Source organism: Gadus morhua, chromosome 1 (assembly GCF_902167405.1).
Source record: "Gadus morhua chromosome 1, gadMor3.0, whole genome shotgun sequence".
Taxonomy (NCBI): domain Eukaryota; kingdom Metazoa; phylum Chordata; class Actinopteri; order Gadiformes; family Gadidae; genus Gadus; species Gadus morhua.
The window spans coordinates 27,233,929-27,256,040 of record NC_044048.1 but is presented as its reverse complement, the minus strand read 5'-3'; the positions used below and the strand labels follow the sequence as shown (position 1 = coordinate 27,256,040).

General features: G+C 43.0%; 2 protein-coding genes across 3 annotated transcripts in view; one reads left to right on the top strand and one right to left on the bottom strand.

The window, feature by feature from the left end:
* Positions 1-3,908: 3,908 nt before the first annotated feature.
* Positions 3,909-7,045, bottom strand: pex10 (peroxisomal biogenesis factor 10). Its single transcript, XM_030364873.1, has 6 exons — positions 6,714-7,045; positions 6,514-6,594; positions 5,909-6,327; positions 5,632-5,804; positions 4,891-5,035; positions 3,909-4,317 (listed from the first exon to the last, which is right to left on the bottom strand). Exons 1-6 carry the CDS (start codon positions 6,823-6,825, stop codon positions 4,249-4,251), a joined length of 999 nt encoding a protein of 332 aa, XP_030220733.1. The 5' UTR covers positions 6,826-7,045; the 3' UTR covers positions 3,909-4,248.
* Positions 7,046-7,893: 848 nt separating this feature from the next.
* The window catches only part of plch2a (phospholipase C, eta 2a), a 134,294-nt gene continuing 120,075 nt past the window's right edge, over positions 7,894-22,112 (top strand). The window contains exons 1-2 of one of the 2 annotated variants that reach the window (XM_030360352.1): positions 7,894-8,069; positions 19,491-20,044. In XM_030360352.1, coding sequence (XP_030216212.1) covers positions 19,876-20,044 — 169 coding nt within the window. In that variant the 5' untranslated portion in view covers positions 7,894-8,069; positions 19,491-19,875. Of the gene's footprint in view, positions 8,070-11,043; positions 11,252-19,490; positions 20,045-22,112 lie in introns of those variants that run through there. The other variant, XM_030360360.1, reaches the window with a different exon arrangement.

Below are 22,112 nucleotides of genomic sequence, written 5' to 3'. Positions count from 1 at the left end.
TTTGTAACTGTATGTTACAAAGTCAAATATAATCATAATAAACTTTTTATTTTCCCTTGCAGTTTTAGAAGTTTAGGAAAAAAAGCATCTGTTAAATGACTATATAGCAAATACTAAAATAGCTCTAAGCAACACCAGAACTTAAAATTAAAGTCAGCAATGTTTTATCTCGGACAGCTTTCTTGTTTTGCATGAGGTATCTCGTGTCCTGGGCGTTAGCACAACTTATTTTGGATAGTAATGCACATGACCGGACACAGGCGATAACACACAACGATTTATGACCACGGTAAAGTTCTGTGCAGTCATGCCACCATGCAGATGGTCTGGAAAACATCACAACCTAGGTGTCACGATAGCCCTAGTATACTGATGTCATTCTTGAGTTAAACTATTCTCAAAGCTTTAAGATCAGCAGCCTATGATCTAAAACAATGTATATGTATGCTGTCAATCATATCCTGTCCTTGTTTACCACTAACAAATTAACCCTCATGTCTGCTATACTTCTTTTAGAACCAAACATTTGGTTCTAAAGCACTAAGAAGCTTGTTGACGCAAAACCATCAGTTTAGTTTATATATGAAAATGTTTAATGCCAAAAACAAAAATGATGTATATCATATTGATTTGAGAACATAACTGTCCCTAAAAATGCCATAAAGGATATGTAACAGGTGAAGACTTGAGACAATTTGTAAGCTCAATTAGGCTGGGGTTCCGATTTAAAACCAGCTCCTTACTTCCCCCTCAGCAGCCTGTCAATCTACCCGGCTGAATTCTGTAGTGCACTCTGACCACAACAACTTGTCAAACAAATCCCCCCTCTCTCCCCATCCTCCCCTGAGATAGAGTGAGAGCAGGCACGTCAAAATGACTAATGACAGGTACTTTGACCTGGGAAACCCACACAATACTCCTGACCTTTCTTTGGCTCGGAAGGGGCAAACAAAGGGCCAGTTGAAAGGGTTCCGCCGGTAGGGATCAGCTTACACTGGGCCATAAACGAATACAATGATCACATGTTAAACACACACGCACACGCACACGCACACGCGCACACGCACACGCACACGCACACACACACACACACACACACACACACACACACACACACACATACATGGCTACAACGGAAGTCATAGCTATGGAATGATTGGAAGTCATAAGAGAAACTAAACTTATGTTGTCTCAAGCATGCTTTTGCTCTATAACGCCTAAGTCAGTGGTTCCAAGGTTTGGGGTCAGATGCCATTGTATGCCTTTCGGGAGTTTGAGAGATAAGTGGATGAGAACATTTTAGCAAAGCTAAAGGGTGCCTATTATTAGGGTCCCATTGATATTCTCAAGACCTATGAACAACAGGAAATTGTTTCTGTAAAACCCTTGGCAAAGCTCAATGTTAGGCTTATGATGTTAAAAACTATCTTATATGTTTGGAATAATATCTCCATTTCAAACCTATTTCAGGAGCCATTTGACTCATTGGAAAGGTTAGCTACCACTGAGCTAAGAAAAGGTCAAAGGGAGTCGACCTGCGGATTACTTGAGTACTTCGACATTACCTCGCTAGCTCAACAGAGAATACACGGCTCTCGGGATATTAGGAGCTGTCACCAGTTGTCTGCTAATATCATTAGTCTGAAGATCGTCACTTTCAGGTTCTGTCTGTGAAGAGATATTTCTTTCCGAGGCCTCTTGACATACTGAAAGACACACATTTGTTTCTTTGACCAGTTAATCCCTGGGAATTGTTCCATATGTGCTGCTTTGTTTGCTTGGTATGTATGAAACCTTTTTCTACTGAAAATCCCCCTTTCTGGAAGGGCTGCGTAGTGAATGGTATTTCTGGGCCCCCATTTTCAACAAAGCAATAGACTTGTTGATGCACACTAAGTCTGTGGTGGTTAAAGACTGTACAAGATACTGGACTTGGCTGTGAAACAATCCCTCAACCTGAAGTTGTGAGGTGTTCCATTGTACGAAACACCTTCTCCCACACCTACTGGATCAAGATTCTCTGGGCCCTGTACAGTTGAAAATGAAATGCCAACATTATTCTCCTTGTAATACCATCTTTATTCTCCCTGTACTCTTCCAGCTCTTTGTGTCATTCTGTAATGTTTGCAACAGTTTGAACCAAGCTGTCGTCTTCACAATATCGGTCTTATTTTACACCTTACACTTTATATTTCATGTTCAAATCGTGATGATATTAGAGAGGTAGTATTATGCCCGCAGGTGTGAGTGTGATAAGCCATTACTAGCCGTTTGAAAATTGACCTTTTCCTGTGTATTAGTGCCATCACAAGATGGACTGTCCACCAGATGTACGATGGATAGATAAGAAACATTTGCCACAGTCCACTGGGTAGGTTTGTAGACAGATCTATCCAGCATATTAACGGCTATCACACTCACACCCGGTGGCATAATATCATCCCTTTGAATAAACTATATGATTGTATTGTTTATTTAATGTCAGTTGCTGTTTTCTATCTTTGTTATTGAAACACACAACGAAAGGTTACCGGGCCATAAAACTTTTGTTGATTACGATTTTAAGAGGAATTGTTTGACAGGAACATTCTGTGCACTATGTCGAGGTCTGTTAAAGGCTGTTTTCCAGCGCTAGATCAAGTACAAGCAGTTGAACATGACAGAACAGTTTCAAAACAAGCCTGAGGGAGATAGGTCTTGGTTGCATGAACAGGCTTTAAAGGAGATCGATAAGGGAATCAGTCTGGAGACATTTAGAGATGGGAAGATATTTTTGCCAGTTTAGACTGGTGTGTTGTCCTCGTAGAGGTTTTTGTTGATTTCCTTGCTTTTACATAGATTAAGCGAAATTCGTGCAATCAACTTTTTAACAGTTTCAACAAAGCTTACCATACCCAGTGAAATTTGTTTGTTGAACTTTGGAGTGACACTTTTCTCCCATCCTAAGTGAATGTAGGCCTACCTTAATTCCTATATTAGATTTGTTTGAGATTGAAAGGCTCCTCCACTGGTGTCACATCTCTGAGCTTTTTCTGCTGGCAAGCGCCTCAGAAGCAGACCTGAAAGTACAGTCTGGTTGTCAGAAGATAGGAGACGGAGCAGTTACTCAACTGAGTCTTAAAAAACTTCTGTATAAATCGTCGTTTATGTCCCTTGCGAGACAGGACTCTATATTTTTTTTCCTGACCTTCCGAAAACTAAATTAAAAACTTTTATTATCATTATTTATTGGTAAAAAAAAATACACAATAGTGTTTGCCATCTGGTCCAAGATATAGATTTATAACTAAACAGTTGGACTTAAGTCTTCGGAAGTTACATTCAAAATCCTAGCCCAGTAACCATCTGCGTCGTTGATTGCCCTTCAAACCTTGCCCAGCTGGTCGTTTAACCTGTGAGATGGATGTTGTGATTTTCTACACCTAGTAGGATAAATCTGGTAATTATCTCACTTTAATGCTTAACATCATTTTTCAAAAGGACTGAATCCACTACAATAATAATCATGTTAAACCTTATTAGCAAAAGCTTGAGAAAAAAGCCTCTGTTAAATGACTATATATCAAATACAAAAATGCTGTTAACCTGCTCCAATATTAGCTTATCTACTCTTTGCCAATAGAATCAATGTTTAATTGATAGCTCAACATAGAAATGACCGTAGCAGCGGAATATTAAATAACCTCAGGGTTATTCTATGAAGCTATTTCATGGCCAGCTAGCTCGATAGCATAGCAAATAGCTTTTACTACTGCCAGGTTCTCAAAATAGTTTTTATTTTAACGTAGTTTTTGTGTTTCAACTTAGTCATGACATTTCTTAATCAATTTTACAGTGCTAGTTAAGTTATCGATTAGAAAAATCATTGAACAGTGGTCAGGACTGGACACAATGAACGAGACACGAGGTCCAAACCATGGATGTATAATAACAATGAACCCAACAGGATAAACAATTTATTCCACACGTTATTTACCAGTTCAGGTTACTTTGATTAAAAGTACTAAAATTAATGACAGACTGATACAATCCAATACTTTTGAGGACACACCAACAGAGTGGTTTTGATAATTAACATTTAAATCAGTAAAAGGGCACGCATCGTTCAACTTGTAAGGTCGGAAGCAGTGGTCCAGTGAGCAGCTTCTTATTCATCAACAGAATCGTCATTTTTACATCAGAGCTCTTCAAAGTAGTCCAAAATAAATCCTTTTGGAGGAACCGTCTTCAGGGTTTATTCCTTTCCACCTAATCATAGTTCCTGAGATAGATCAGCCGCTGTGGGGGGAACTTCTCTCTGCAAAGGGGGCACTCAGCCTGTAAATTCAAAATGGAAAAGTCCCAGTTAGATTTATATATCGTGCAAGAATACTCACCTTTAGTTGAATTAATGAGATTTTAAAGGAATATTACTTTATTGCTTTTCTATATGAAATATTCACTTTTACTAATTTATAAAATTATCCCCACCACTATTTATTGGGATGGTGTTTGAATACCAGCCGAAAGGTCCTAAGTTTGAACCCCAATGTCCATTGTCTGCTTTTGAACAAGAAGCCTAACCCCGTAGCTTCTCCCAAATGTCATTAATCAGTACACTGTAGGTCACTTTAGACAAAAGTGTCTCCTTAAGGACTGAATAGAAATTGTCAGCTTTATGGGGGAGGGTTTACATCGCCTTTATCTCTCCCTATTAATAACCCGATAATTGAATGACTTAATTCCTTAAGGCCTCCCTCCTAAGACACTCTGCAGGAGTCAAATCCACTTTTTTGTCAAAGCATGGTATTTATTGATTGCAGTCAGGATGTAAAAAGGGCTTCATAAATAGGACAAACAATGCTTCTTAAATTAAATGCCTACCCTACTTTTAACGTTCTCAATGTCTACCTTGGTGTTGCACCACTCCGTGATGCACTCCCAGCAGAAGAGGTGTCCGCAGGGCGTGGAGGTGGTGTGCCTCCGGGCCTCCAGGCACAGGATGCACTTGGCCGCCGTGCGGGCAGGCGGAGCTCCCACCCGCTGGGGACTGCAGCTTGAGCACAACAGAACAAGTACCGCATTAAATATGCACACATCTCATCATGTTTAATCCTAGTAGGTCGCACACCTTGATGAACTTACAACATCATACCGTAGAAAATATGGGGAACATTAATCATGTGTGTCAATACTCAAGAGAATGACCCGATACAGTTCTATGAACTCCGTCCGGGTCACCACTATTAAAATAATTGCTTTTCTGGATTGACCGACACCCATAGTTTGGGACTCAATACTCAATCAATAGTAAGATAGACTGAATCCTATTTAATATTCTATGTCCAGAATGGTATCTTCACGAAAATACAATAAACATTTTGAAACCCTAAAATGGAGAAATCGACAAGGGTAGCCTGCCTGCTGATTCTGTCAAACTCTACATACCCCTGTTATTGCAAATGTAATGTTAATTGCGTGTATTTTTAATCGGTGGTATCCAACTGTACAGTGTACTTCAGTCTGAGAAGGTCCCTTTGAATATAATCTGCTATTGTTATTTATTATCCTAAGCAATGTTATTTTTATCATTATATACAACAAGCACAACAGTTGCGGTCCGTGTCCAATGACCTCTTACTCCAGCCCTACCTGGGTTCCAGACTGCGGTAGAGTTTCCACTCCTGTCTGGCTCTCTGTCGGTGCCTGTAGTTGTTGAACTGCAGGGTGAGCGTGATGGCCAGCTGGAGTAGGGACACGGCCCCCAGGAGCCTGTAGCTGTTCCGGACTGCCTGGTCATCCTCGCCCACCCCCATCACACGGAGCTAGGAGATGACGGCATATTATCCAAAGAACATCAGGCCCAATCATCCAGGTATATGCACATCGTACGCAATTCGCTTAACAACCACACCAAACTTCAACTCACATAGCTCACACCGGCTGTCCTTTTGGACAGGTGGTAGAAGGTGCCGGTGAGGTAGAACAGAGCAGCGTGGAACCTACGCAGCAGCGCCAGACCCTGCTGGACGGCGAACACAGCCGGTACGCAGGCCTTCCTCTGGGGCGCAGAGAGCAGGCCGACAGCCCCCCTCACCCACTCCCTCAGCCGGTACCCAGGGCTCCACCAGCTTTCGGGACCTTGCCGTCGCCTCCCTCTCTCTCGTCGGTGGTCGTCCTCGTCGGCCTGCAGCTCATTCTCCAGACACACCAGGAGTTTGTCCAGGAGGTAGGGTACAAATGTGTGGCAAAGGATCAGGGCGGCGCGTCTGGCCCGCGACGGAATCTTGCGTTTAGTGGGATCAAGTTGGATGATGTTGACATACTCTTCTCCCAGGGTTTGGTAGCCTGGATGATAATGGTGTTGACATTTCAAATTGAGGGTAATGGTTATGAGATGTGTTATGACAGGAAACAGGCTTGCTAAAGTGTTCAACATTATTTGGTTTATCAAAAATACAATTCATGCAATTGGATTTTAAAAGAACGCATTTCACTCTGAAAGTGCTAATGTCAAAGCGGTATTGTCCCTACCTGAAAATGTGGATAAACCAAAGTAGGCAAGGTCCGACAGCAGCTCTATCTCCTTTCTCCAGTCGAGCCATCTCTTGGATCCTAACATATAAACCGCAAACATCAATTGACTTTATCGATTGACAACTGAATTGCTCAAGCGTTTGAACTAAAAAGTAGCGATATTCCTTACAATGAAAAAGTCATTCTATCATTCTTACCAGCAACGGTCTGAAAAGCCTCGTTTGCGTTGTTTCTAAGAAAGGTTTGGTAATATTCGTCCTTCTGACTGGAGCGTATGAGCTGAGCTTGGTTTGCAGGGACGAGAGGCATAATGAATTAACATTAGCTGCTCCTTGTTTCGGTGATAGACCGCACAAAAGCGTGCATGGTAATACAAGTGCAATGACGTCCAACAGGCATTAATGTCAGAGAAATACGATCTTCTTGAGAACTGAGTGACAGTTGGAGAAAGTAAACTTTAACCATGCTAAACAAGTTGGTCCGGAAAACACAGCGTTTCTTCTTCTATTGAACGATCACTGTAAAACTACAGCGCCAACTAGTGTCCGGAAGCGATAGAAAATCCCAGCTGCAGCGTGATTCCTGTAGTGCAGAACTATTTACAGTTGGTCGACCGCTGTTCATTTTTGAGTGTCTATATATATGAATGCAATCATAACAAAGACACCATGTAAAAAAAGATGTAAAATTACATGCAATATATTACAATATATTACAGAATAAATTCTGTATATGATATTCAAATTTCTGAATACGGAATGTGCTTTCTCATAATCTGCTAGTACTATCGTACCAAAGCCATAACCGCACATTTAGCAACAGGTTGCAAATACCGTAAGGATTGCTTTATTTTTTCTAAATATTTATAAATTATTATTTTACTTTTTATAATTTGTTTTAATCACATGTTGGCAAAACAAAAGCAATCCTCTTGTTAAGATAAAAATATTATTTTTGCATATTGATTTCTGAAATAATTGTCGAAGTCAATATTGCAGATTACAGACTATACTAGATTGGACCTTTTCATCAGAATGTCCATTACATTGTTTATGGTTACAAAAGGTCAAACAGGTTGGATTTGTTTGGTGATTGAGTCAAGTTGTGCTCATCTGGAGGCTTGAATCAAGGATTTGTAAATCCTTTCGTTCCGGCCTTGATCTACCTAAAAAAGGTTGCAGAACCAGTTATTTTGTGTCATTAGTGCTGCTCCCTAACCTAGCTTGGTACGCTGGAGCACAACCTAAACACTAACCTCAGCCATTGTTTTATTGCCTTAATATGCCGTTAGCAATAGCGATCCCAACAGGTCTTAACAAGGAAGTGAACTTTGTCCGTGCGTTGTGAGAGGAGGAGGAGAAGGGAGAGGGCAGGACTTCCTCCCTTGTTCTCTCTCTTCAAATCAGTTCACCTACGCCGTGTGAGCCAGAGGGAGATGGTGCAGGTCTTGCAGTTTTCTGAAACATTAGTCCCACCAGGATATAAAGCCCTCTCCACCAATCACAAAGAGAGACAGTGAGAGAGTCTGGGGGGGGGATTTGCTTGTGCCTGAGGTAAGTTCCCAACCGCCTCCACCTGTACCTCTGCTGTTCTAGGACATGTGTGTGTTTGTGTGTATGTGTGTGTGTATGTTGTGTATGTTGTGCTGTGTGTCTGTCTATGTATGTTTGCTTGTGTGCGGGTGAGTGCACGTGGATGTTGGGTCACATGCAGCTAGATTTCCTATTGTACAAGTTTTGGCCGTGGAAAGCAAATAGGGCAGATATAGCGCTGAGGTGATACTGTACTCACTGGAGCTGTTGTTGACTTTGCGTGGGTAGGTTAACGGGTCTTTTAAGAGGCACAATTTACACACACACACACATACACACATGCACACACACACACACACACACACAAACGCACACGCACACACACACGCGCACGCACGCACGCACGCACGCACGCACGCACGCACGCACGCACACACACACACACACACACACACACTTTGCTATGCTCTTTGTGGCCCATTGTATCATGATTTAGAAACCAAATCAGGAAACAACATTTTCCCGATAGGTGCATATACAGACTGCATGCACACACACACACACACACACACACACACACACACACACACACACACACACACACACACACACACACACACACACACACACACACACACACACACACTAACACTACACACAAATGCACAAGCAGGCTGTGTGGAAAGGAAGTGTGAAGGAGGAACACCTGATGAAGAGAGTGAGATGTGTGCAGACTTCAGAGGACGTCTGTTTCGGATGCGGCGGGGCTGACTCACAGCAAGGATCCGACACACTGACACACTGTCTGGCACACAGTCTAAACACAACACACACACTCAAAGGCACAAACACGCACACATTCAAAGACACCCACTCAAAGACATCATATCCAGTCTAAATCTGACGCATGCACATATACGTACAAACAAAAACACACTAGAAGACACCACACAAAGTCTAAATCCAACACACACATACCCAGACATTTCACCCTCCATGGCCATCCTACCCTCCTCCCCTTTGCTTTGTAATAATAAAAGAAACTTAAAACATTATGTGCAAATCCAAAAACACACGCACACACAAACATACACACACACATGCACACACAGACACGCACTCTCTCTATTTATTTTTCCCCAAAATACAAAAACAAACGCCGTTAGCCACAAAGACTGCAATAATATAACAGGACATGGCATGCATGATTCTCGCTGGCAAATTGGGTTTGTGTGCTTGTGTTTGTATGTGTGAGTGTTGTACTAACACAAACAAAAGTTTGTACTGCTTAAAGTTTCTTTAAAGTGACCTATTGCTAATTTTTCATGCACCAAAACTCATCATTATCCCCACAAGGCTCGTCTTTAGTCTCTCTGTGTCGAATAATACCAACGAGAGGTAATCAAACATATTATACATAACGTTACCATCCTAGATTGAATGCATCATTTGGGTTTGTTTGGCTCAATTTGCTTTAAGGACAAATTACCTTTTGCACGGATGACGTTCTTTTTTAAAATATTTTTTTCTTTTTTCTTTTTTTTTTTCTTTGCTAGAACAACCTATAACCATTATTATGTGCTGGGGTAATAAAAGCCTTTTCGCGTAATAACAGTCTTTTGACACCCAAAAGAGCCTAATTACCTTTTGTAATACATTGTCAATGAAAAATGAAAAGTGGCAAAGGGCTCCAATTATATATATATATATATATATATATATATATATATATATATATATATATATATATATATATATATATATATATATATATATATATATGTTCTGGACCGCATCAACTATTCATTGTTTCTTGGTTCAAAATAGCTGGAAAATCCCTCTGTAGCCACTAAACTTTGTTGTTTGTTGTTTGTTTTTTTGTGATTTCATCCTCCCCTGTCGAGCATTTCATATAACGCCAGCATAACCTTTTCATAAACTCTTCCCCCTGCCTTATGATGCAGACAGGCTGCTCTATTCTCTTCGTAGAGAGTCAGGCAGAGGCCTCGCTCTTACAAGGAAGGTACTTCTGCCATCTCTTTTTTCTATTTGTGACATTTACCATCAGGGTTGGCCTGCTGGAACAGTGTCTCAATTTGCCTCACACACGTAATTTAGTTTCCCTGCACAAAATCACCCACACCAAAAAGAATTGCAGTTCAGTGCTTTTCAAGTTTTTGCATTGCTTTTTGTAAACACAGATTTTCAGTTTTGCGGGTATCCACGCTTCATAACAGTATGTTTTTTTTTCTCATCACAGGTATAGAGTAGAGTAGTGTTAAGGGTGCTAGACTCCCAGCTACTGTGTTTGATCATTGGAGGTCTGCAGTATACCTGTAGGCATCCTTGAGAAAGATGCCTTAGCCCTTAATGATGTGTCTGAATTGACTGTAAATCGCTCTGGATAATCTGCTATATTACTGGATAAAATTATGCCTTGCCCATGGATCAGGTCACATTGTAGGGCATGAGTCACTCTCCAGAAAAAGCGGAATTTGGGATTCAATTTATCAAAGAACATGTCCAGGTTGGTTACCTCATGCTACACATGAGGTAACCAACATTTACACCGCTCTGCTACATGTTGTAGTGTAAACACACCTGGGCAGGTTTGCTGAACCCATTAGTGCCGCCTGACAGTTTTGCCCCATTTTGAAACTCTGAATCAATAGTGGCTGTTTCAGCACAGCCAATCCCACCTTTCCAGGTACACCCACCCAGCCTTCACCTAGCCGCACCCTCCACAAACTCTGCTACCTCTCGCCCTTCTTACCTCCCTTTTTCTTTTGATTTTCTCTCTCTCTCTGTCTCTCTTCCTCTTTCTGATCCCTCCCTTTCAAAGAGCAACAGTAGGGATTCGCCCTCACATGTCCCTTTCTTCTAGAGAGAGAGAGAGAGAGAGAGAGAGAGAGAGAGAGAGAGAGAGAAAACACGCCCACTGTGGGACAAAGCCCTTCCCAATGACTGCTCACTGCCTACTCACCCAGCCCATTCAGTCATTCCGTCAGTCTGACCGTCAGTTGGTCGGTCACAGTGAGGCGCTGGGTTGGTTAAAGTCTGGGTGTGATGCAAGTCCAAGGGAGAGGGGACAAGAGACACCTATATATGTATATACACACAGTATATAAACATATGTTTCAAAGGAGCCTTCTAAGGTATATTCTGCTGGTTCTAGCTCACTTCCCAACATACGCTGTAAGGGGGTAAGGATGGAGTTTAATTAAGTTGTCTCTGAGCTGCATCTATCCCTCCCTCCCTCCCTCTCATCTGGCATTCCCCACTCTCTCCTTCCTCTGGGAATACTTTCCCCCTCTCTTCCTAGGATGCCATTCTACACGCCTTGCTCACACCTTTGTCTGCGTTTTCAGCTGGCTGGGTTTCTCCCTCTCCTTGTTCAAGTGTTACTTCATCCATATTTCTCTCTCTTGGCTGACCCCTCGTAGAAACTCTTCTTTCCATCGGTTGCCTCATGCCCGTTGCACTATTGCAGTGTGATTTCTGGATGTTTAGGCGTTTGTGTGTGATTTGTATCACTCTGGGGAAGAAAACAAACAAACAAACAAACAAACAAACAAACTGTAGGTCTAAAGTGAGAGTCTGGGAGCTTCTGTTTCTCAAGCAGGGGGCGGGCCCGGGAGTGACCAGGGAGTTCAGCGTGGTGTTAGGGAAAGCCGGTTTCTAAGAGGCAGAGTGCTCTAGCCTGGATGAGGCGGTGTAGGTTTTCAGGCCCCTTTCGGAGCGGTGACAGCGAGGGGGGGGATTTTTTCAAGGCAGTGAAACCTGGCACCTCGCGAGCAATAAAGCACCTCATGATGGCCGCCGACCCAGCTCTAACAGAAAGACGCTTGTTGTCATTGTCAGGGTTCATATGCTTCAGGAGATATTTATACGTAGTGTCCACAATGTCTGCTTTAGTGAGTCCAATGGTGATTTAAAAGACGCCACTGCTAATAAAAAGGGGTGAATGTGTAAGGGCAGTGACTAAGAAGAGATTTTGATGCTGCAACTTTTGATGCTGCAACAACGTTCTCCAAGACATATTTATAAAATATAAATTCTGCTGCATCAGCCCTCTCCTAGGTTTCTCAGGCTATGTGTGTACTCTGAGATCCCCTGCCGTCATTGTTGTCCCCCATAATAGCTAGGATCACCTGGATTGTTTACCTTTTGTTTACCTTTACTGAGAGGTAACCTAGACCCGCTGTTGGTTGTACCGGTAATATAGTGCCCAGAAACTGGTTGAGGTGGTTACAGTATGTTGTTGGCCCATATTATGGTTGGATATGAATAATTGGTGCAAGAAAACAACAGTAATGGTTGTGTTCAATGTTGTTAATAACTATGTGTTTTCAATGTAATTAAGTATTTAGTCATTAAGAAGACTCCTTTATCCAATGTGACTGATCCAGTGTGTGCAATTTTCGTCATTAAGGAGCAGGTTAGCTTCAGGCTCCTTGCTCAAGAATGAGAACAAGTATATATTGTGGTGGACATCGGGGATCAAACCCAGAAGCTTTTACGGGGCGGCGACCACACCCTAACCACTGTCTTGCTCCCTGAACCATTATAATATTCCTAAGAAAACACCATGGGGTGTAATCAAACTTTATTACTTTATCACCCACACTTTTCCGCAGCTAAATGTTGAGTTTACACTTTGTATGCCAAAATCCACAAAGTTAGGATGCTTTGAGACAGTAAAATTTGAATGAAAGAAAATCGATTGAGCCCTGCTGAAGCTTCAGGTTTGATTCAATCTGTCATGGAGACTGTACAGCCAAATGGAATCAAATGGATTTGAGGTGAAGGGAGCCTGTTGAAACCGAAGTAGCAACCAGTGGTGGATGTCACGGCGTGGCTGACTTTGGGCCAGAGCTCTCATAGGTGGCCAGGGCGACGCAATGTGTCGGGCCTTTCCCTTTGTTGAGAATCGGCCTGTTACTGCATTCTGCTGGTTACTGAACCAAAGAAACCGCATTGTTATTGCAGTAGGCTATTTTCAAGGCATATATCTCTGGGGAGCACAATGCAGTGTTTCTTTGTTACAGTGGGGAGACACTCAATCCTCCCTGTCACGCTGTCAGGGCCGTCACACACTGGCCCGCACGCAGAGGCAGGTAGAGACAGACGGTTGTTTAGGAGTCTTCACAGAGCTGCCGGTGCTCGGCCCGTCAGCCCACTCAGTACGCTTGCTCAAATCAGACGCCAGGCTAACAAGATAGCAGGCCATTTTTTTAAAAGTTCTTTCTTGCAATCTCTTTTGGACTCTTATGGTATAACGCGGCTGCAATTTAATTTTGACTGACTTCACTTTAATTAAACTATTTCTGGCTTGAAATTGCCTATTCCCATCCAATTAACTTTACCGCTTTTATGATTATGCTTCGTGATTGTCAAAATAAAAATAAGTAGACAATCAAATGATGATTGAATCTGATCTACAGTCAAATGGGGGACCACACTTTGAAGCCACGCCAGAGTGTTATATTACCATAATATACAGGCCAAACAGGCAGCAGTTTCCAGAGCACATAAAATAATAGAGTAATTCAACTTAGCGTTGTAATTTCAGGTGTTTCATTTTGCGTCATCTTTTTATTTAGTGTCTCTTGCATCTCAGGCGTCATATAAAATGACACTTTAATGCAGAGGAAAACAAACGGCTGCTGGTGAATCCGCTGGCTCTGTGAGAACGCAGCTCCACAAGAGTCCTCCATCGTGTCCATGATGGTCTCTATCGAGCCCCCCGGGGGTCTCTCTGATCGAAGAAGGACTTCTCTAAGAGGTTGAGAGGTGCGTAACCAATGCTTGAGCGGCTCTTAAACCCAGGCAGTTAAAATAGAGCACAGCAACCTTCACATGTTTATACTACCGGCTTTTTATTATATTTGATTTTGACTTTATATTTGACCTTGTTATTATTGACGCAATTGTTATTATTCCTGAGGCGGGGGAAAAACAGTGGTGCGTTGTACGAAACTGTTGAAGCAGGGGCAATTGATAATGAGCGGCCTGGGGGGGTAATTAGAAAGTTCCCTGTTTGGATGTAGGCCTTCAAACGGTGCAGACTGGAATGTGTTGGTGGGAGGTTCACTCTGCTGTAGGCCCCACACCCGCCGTCGACGGTTAGAGGGGAACGGTCCCACACTGATATTTTCTGAAATAAGAGAGTACTGTTTTGTAAGTTGTCGGCTCAAATTGGCAGAAATTTGAGAAAATAACAATTTAAATCCCCCAGAAATCCCCCAGAAATGTTTATTTCGTAAAAAATAGAGTTGATGTTGCAGGCTGCGATCACAAACCTGCAGTACTCTTTTATATAACAAAATGGTGAACTTTCTTAAAGGTCCACTTTAAGAATCAGTAATTACACATTGAAGAACTTTGTCAACATATTACAGAAATGCACTTATTCTCCCCGCAATTACCCCTAGTCTTTTCAAATAGTACCTAAACACGCAAATGTTGAAACCATAGGCGCAGGTACTGCAACGACTGTTTGGTGGGCTTTGTTTGGATGCCAGCTCAGGTGCTTTTCCCGGCTGCTTAAGAACACATTTAGCCCGAGGTTTCTTCGACGGACTGCGAGTGGATTGGACAGGAGACAGAGGGTACGCCAGCCGCCCTCAGCGATTGGTTGAGGCCACAGTTGGCAGTCAATGAAGCGCAAGGTGTGTTGTCTTAGTGAAATGAACAAGAAAGCTGAACCAGGAGAAAAGCGTGACAGGGCGAAAGCCGCCTTTAAGCTGATAATTTCACGTTTGGATAAAAGAGAGAGAATGCATGTATGTTAGGACATCTTCTGCTGTCATTGTGCCAGCAGGTAGGGGTGAGATCATGTTGATAGGGATGAGGCTTCCTGGGTTTGGCAGCTCAGACAATGAGGCAGGATTTCTGTGGAAAGAAGGAAAGAGAGAAAGGTGGAACCGAATGAAACAGAAAGAAAATAACAAAAGGCGAAAAGAAATAACAATATGTAGAACAGCAGAAAGAAGGATAGAGTGAGGGAAAGAGGGCAGGAAGACAGAAAGAAAGATTGGGAGAAAATGAGAGAACAAAATACAAATAAAGAAAGGCAGAAAGAAAGTGAAACAAGTGAAAGAAGAGTAACAAACAGAAATAAACAAGTGTAGAAGGACAGAGAGAAAAGGCAGAAATAAGGCAAGAGAGAAAGATCTGACGAAAGAAAAGGTGTTATAGAAATAAAGTGAAGGAAGAAGGAAGGAAACAATGAATCGAGGGGAATTGGAGGCCAAGGTGAGGTCTGGGCATGGTGTGCGTCATCGTAACCGCCTGCTGAGATCGATGACGGGTGGAGCGCTGCTCAGTGCTCATGCACACACAAGCCCTCTCATACTCCCATGCGCCGACACTTTCCCATACACATGCACTATTACATGCACTATTATCACGTTCACTACCATGTGGCAGATTCTTTCATCATGATGGGAACTGGCCATCAACTGAGTGGTAGACGTTGGGTGTCTGCTCAAGGATTCCAACAGGTTAGACTGCGAGTGTTTGGGTTCAAACCCAGAGCCTGCTGGTTGACCCTATGCATCCAGACTGTCCGGTCGCTGGTCCTGTACCTGGGGGTAACCTCATAGGAACCTCACACAAGACTCACACAACACACGATGCGGCCGTTGGGGGGGTTTCTGAACGTGTTGGGTCTGTGGCTCTTCCTGTGTCCAGGTGGTCCTGCTTTGGTTTTTTTTGCTTGATGGGAGCGGGAGGAACATGCCAGGGCCTGCAGACAGCACCCTCCCCCCCCCCCCCCCCCCCCCCACACACACACACACACACACACACACCCTCTTCTCAACACCTCCACCCCCCAGGTCCCGTCAAAAGCATTTCATGAAACAGTTCTCAACATGCCCTGGAGCCCAGAACACACACACACACACACACACACACACACACACACACACACACACGCACACAAACACACACACAGACACACCCAGACACACACACACACACACACACATGCACACACACACACACACACACACACACACACACACACACACACACACACACACACACACACACACACACACACACACACACACACACACACACACGCATACACACACACACACACATACACACACACACATACACAAGCGCACATACACATATTTGCATAAAACACACATATAGGCACTAACATTTACACACACATTCTCACACAAAAGCCTAAATCGTCTCTCTGCCTGAAGGCATCATCAGGATCATCCCAGATAGGAAACAAGTCACCTGTTTGTTATCCGTGTTTTTCATGGGTGGATTCCTGTAGGAATGTCTGGTGGAAAGTGAACAATACTAGTTAGAGTGGTTGGAAACGTTACATGGAGTATAAGGGCAGGCCAAGATGATACTGGACTATGTTTTAAAGTGTCCCCAAATATACTTTGGGACTATGCATTTATATTGTCTGCATTGCCTTGTAGTTTATATAGCATAATAAAATACTTTTCAGGGGTCATTCAGCAGACCCGTTTATCTCTAGTGTGATCTTAGTGAGGACAATAGAAAAGCATGCCATCGATATCGGACAAGTAGCAACAAAAACAGGTTAAAGTGTTGTGTGACCTACTTTTCAAATGTGTGTATCTAAACCGCACTTGTTGCAGGCATCTTGGATATGATGCCGGCAAAATGATATGATACTTAAATTCCGTAAAATAATTGTGTTCTGTTTCTTAAAGATCCCATATCATGCTTTTTTAGGGTTAATAATTGCACTTGAGGTACTACTAGAGTAGGGTAACATGCCTGTATGTAAAAATACCCCATATTATTCTCACAGTGCTCATCTCTGCAAAACTAATTTCAGCATCTTTCAAAAACGTTCTGTTTTGTATCATGTCGCTCTAAGGCCCCCCTTGGTTAAGCGCTTTGTGTTCATGTGTCGGCATATTCACCCCCCCGAGAAGTTATAAACATTGCGGATAGCCGGGAGGCGCAACTTCTGCACTAAAGTAGTAGTAAAGTTTGAGCGCAAACAAGCTGTTTGACGCACTTATTGAGGGGTGTTCTCAGTGGGCGCGAATACTCCCTCTAGCTCGGACTTCGATTTTTCTGAAAAAGCATGATATCACCCCTTTAAGGAACCAATATTTACTGTGGCCTACAAAATCTGCACATCCCTGAAGGAGTGTCTCCATTGTATTCCCACACAGCTTGGTGGATGCATCAGGGCATAGCCTCGGACTGCAGGCTTTAAAGTCATCCAGTGAGGCTTGACGTTGCACTGCACACGTACTTCTGGAAAGGTCCCTCTCCTCCCGCTAAGATAGAATTTCAGAGTGGGCATTGTTTTAGACAACAGGGAGGGCCTCAGGGGTCTTGTTAAGAGCAACTTCTGGTGTCTGTCTTTGATTTGACTTCTTTTTCACTTTACTGTGAGAGTAGGAGACGATGGATGAGGTGTACCTCATACCACCACCCCCCCCCCCCCCCCACCCCCCCAACGCACCCACACACACACACACACACACACACAATCACACACACACACACACACACACACACACACACACACACACACACACACACACACACACACACACACACACACACACACACACACACAATCACACACACACACACACACACACACACACAATCACACACACACACACACACACACACACACACACACACACACACACACACAATCACACACACACACACACACACACACAATCACACACACACACACACACACACACACACACACACACACACACACACGCACACAATCACACACACACACACACACACACACACACACACACACACACACACACACACACACACACACACACACACACACACACACACACACACACACACACACACACCCACACATGCTCTATGCACTATGAAAAGCTCTTTACAATTAATTAATCAATTAATTATTACTATATTAATACTGACCCAGTAGTAATATTTATCACCTCATTTTTGAATACAAATTTTCATTATATTGTTCATCAATACGGTATTCCCCTTTCCAGTATGCAAACATGGTCAAAGGATACAGGCATGGCATGTAGTCATGTAAATATATTTGTAATTTATTTGTATTTTTTATCGTGGCCATCCCGTGACTGACCTGAACCAGTGCCAACCAAACTAGTTCAGGTTGGTCGACTCGAATCTCCCCGTGAGAAGGCAATGAGCTCTAGAAAGGCACAGCGTGAACGTAACCTGTTTCCCCACATGCGTAGCCCCCAGATATTGGTTTTGTTTCTGCGTGTAAAGGCAATGCTCCCTAGGGATGTCTCTTCAGCTGTGATGCTGCATGTAATGCTGAGACACTGAGACAGACGGCTAAACAGAACAAGACATCTTGGCATGCTCCATGCTGGGTCCTTGTGTAGCAACTCTCCAGCATATTTAGTTTCATGACTAAAATACTTTCTTTTCTGAGTTGATATTTGAACTGCTGCTGTCAACTTTTTGCCACTTTAACACTATAATTAATTGACCTCCCCAGATTGATTAGATAAAATCTGTAATAATACCGTGACAAAAAGGATAAAAGGTTTAAACAAATTAAGATCACAACATGAACAGACACAGACAAACAAACATACACACACACGCACGCACACACACACACAGACACAGACACACAAACACGCACACACGCACGCACGCACACACACACACACACACACACACACACACACACACACACACACACACACACACACACACACACACACACACACACACACACACAAAAACACACGCACATACACGCACAAACACGCAAAGATAAGCTGACTGAATTGCAGATGAAGAACTGCACACTGAAACAGCTGTTCTTTCAATCTGTAATTCAAACACTTCCCTCACTTTATGACTTGATTCAACTACTCCTAGGATGTGTGTGTGCCGTGTGCATGACTGTGCTTGCGTCTGTGTTTGCCCTGTTAAATGAAACATAACAGTTTACTATTGATGAACGAGTGAATCAGAATAAGCGTGAGAATCTGAGCCAAACATACTGTGACAAAGACAACCACATGGAATAGCGAGCGCTGGGCAGGTGGGTGGGTGTTTGTTTCTGTGTTTAATGACACAAAACATTTTGCGCTATGTAGAAGATAAGCCATAAGCAACTCTCTCTCTGTCTCTCTTTCTCTCTCTGTCAATGTCTCTCGCTCCCTCTCTCACAATCTCCTTTATTTTCTCCTTTTCTAATTCAAATCAATTTAATAAGCTTTAATGACGTGATTGACTCTTTCTGTGTGTCTCTCTCTCTCTCTCTCTCTCTCTCTCTCTCTCTCTCTCTCTCTCTCTCTCTCTCTCTCTCTCTCTCTCTCTCTCTCTCTCTCTCTCTCTCTCTCTCTCTCGCTCTCTCTGTGTCTCTCTCACTCTCTCTCTCTGTGACTCCCTATGTCTCTCTCTCATCCTTAGGTCCATGCAAACCAGAGCTTCAACCCTCCACTCCTCTGTGGGTCCTGAGTGGGACCCGGAGTCACTTGGCAACCAAGTAGGACGCCCGGTTGCCAGGTAGGATAGGATTTTGGGATCTACATCAACCATTGCTGCCACCTTTAATCCTTATCCAACCTCCAGGATTGAAATGATTGAAATGCGGTCACGGACACAAAACTGTTTCTGAGGATTACGAGAGTTCTGTCAACCCACTATCACAACAGACAGACACACACACACACACACACACACACACACACACACACACACACACACACACACACACACACACACACACACACACACACACACACACACACGCACTCTCTCCGTCTGTCTGCAACGTTTGGATACCCGGGGGCTGATGGATTCCTCGATGACCAGCATCGCCATGCTAACCGACACCATGGTAACGGACTCGCCTACGCCGTCGCTGAGGTCTGGCCTGACCACCACCACGGATGGAGACTCCCTCATGAGCACCGCCAGCGTGCCCTGCTGCCACTTCCTGTCCGCCAACGTCATCAACATCGGTGAGTGCTTCGTGGCTGAGGTCACTTCCTGTCCGCCTGGTTTGCTGGGAGTCATGTGAGAATGTGCTGTGTTACGCTCAAAGTTGATATGTTTTTTCTTGGAGGAGGAGTGTGCTTGCATTTCCGGTCAGTCTTCTCGCATTTAGGGCGTCTCTAGGATCTGAAGTTGGAGAAACAGTGTCGAGGCGTGTTGGTTGTGATTAGATGGCCTACTCAGGATTTTCATGAACTGTGGAAGTGGACGTTTTTTTATACTCTTCAAGTTGCATGTATGTGCGTATGTGTGGGCAGGAGTTGTTCTAATGTTGTGTGTGTGTATGTGTTTGTGTGTGTGTGTGTGTGTGTGTGTGTGTGTGTGTGTGTGTGTGTGTGTGTGTGTGTGTGTGTGTGTGTGTGTGTGTGTGTGTGTGTGCGTGCGTGCGTGTGTGTTTGCAATCATATGGAGAACGCCACCGAAAAAAAAATTGAGATAAATGCATAGAGGAGACATACAGCCAGCCAGCAAGACAGACAGACAGAGAGACAGACAGAGAGACGTAGCAGCTCAGTAATTCCTGGGTGGCGAGACAGAAAAACAAATGTTTTTTAATACGCCAGCGTGTTCAGGGTAGTTGCCATGGAAGGGGATCTGGGAGTTAATGACATCGATATCTGCGAGGAGAGAGCTGCCCATGCATGCTGTTTTCCTGTCAGGCTGGCGCTCGCCTTATTGCATTTCACCACCAGACCTTACGGGGCAAAGGTTTGGCTTCATTTGCAACGCTTCCGATTGTTCAACTGCATGGCTGCCCTCAGGGAGCGGCCGACCAATGCAATATCTGTACAACTGCTCCATGCTACATGCCTTGGTTATTGTTTTTTTGATCATTTAATGGATGAGAGGAATCATTGAAATAGAACAATGACCTTTTAGGGAAGGCGAACTGCTTGATAAAGCATAAACATTATTTGATTATTCCTTCCCTGCTCCAGGAAAGGCTTTCTTTCCCACTTTCCCACTTTTTTTAACAATCCACGTGGTTATTATGTAATATATTACACAGAATAACATGTGATTTTGATCACAATAATAATATCAGTTAATATAAGAATAGTAATAATGCATTTAAAATTATTGCAATTACAATGATCGCCTTTCATGTTACATAATTACTGAATTTGCTTTGAGGGAGCATTCGGAAGAAAACAAAAATTTGTTTTATACATTTAATTGTCTATATATTTCTAATTGGAATATATTTGTCCACAAAATGAAACATTTGTCAAATAAATATTCAACGATAAAGCAAACAGCTGTGGGAGGACGCATCCCCAGCCCGTGTTAAATCAGCGGAGGTTCAGTACAAAGTTAGCATTAATAAAAGTCTGAATAATAATGCGAATGATGATGTACGGGTCTCAGCCCACATGGTGATACATGAGGGGCCGATCTTTGCATAATAATGAACACCATAGTGGATCACAATAGATTAATAATTCATCATCAGTCATAAAACTTTAATGTTGGATGGACCCAGAATTTAGTCTTTGCTGACAAATCATGTTTTTATCTGCTCACAAAGTTTTTTTGCATGTAGGTTTTAATGCTGTACGTCTATAAAGTACGATCTTATTTGTGCTTATTTAATTGTTGGGTTTACACATTTATACGTTCCAGGTGCAAACAGCCTCTCGCCGCCCCATCCTGTTATTTACCTAAGGGGAAAAAGGAAATGTATTTTTCAAGCCGGGATTTATCCCAATACTAAGTGGAACTCATTCCAAAATAATTGCAATATTTATGAGCATAAGAAGCGACATAAAAAAAAAGGTGATGGATGTATAGAAAGGTTGAGATGTTATTGCAGAGAATCTCAAAGGGGTTGCAGAATAAGAGACTAAACAAACGCAGAGAATATGTATCTAAGATAGTGGTGAAGAAAGCACCAAGTATTCACAACATGTATCTAGCCCAAGGACTGCCATGGAGTGAGCCATACACAACGGTATCTGCATGCAACCTTCATTCGCGTTTGGTATTCAAACCCCCATCGCATCAAACACACACACGCGCACACTGACACACACA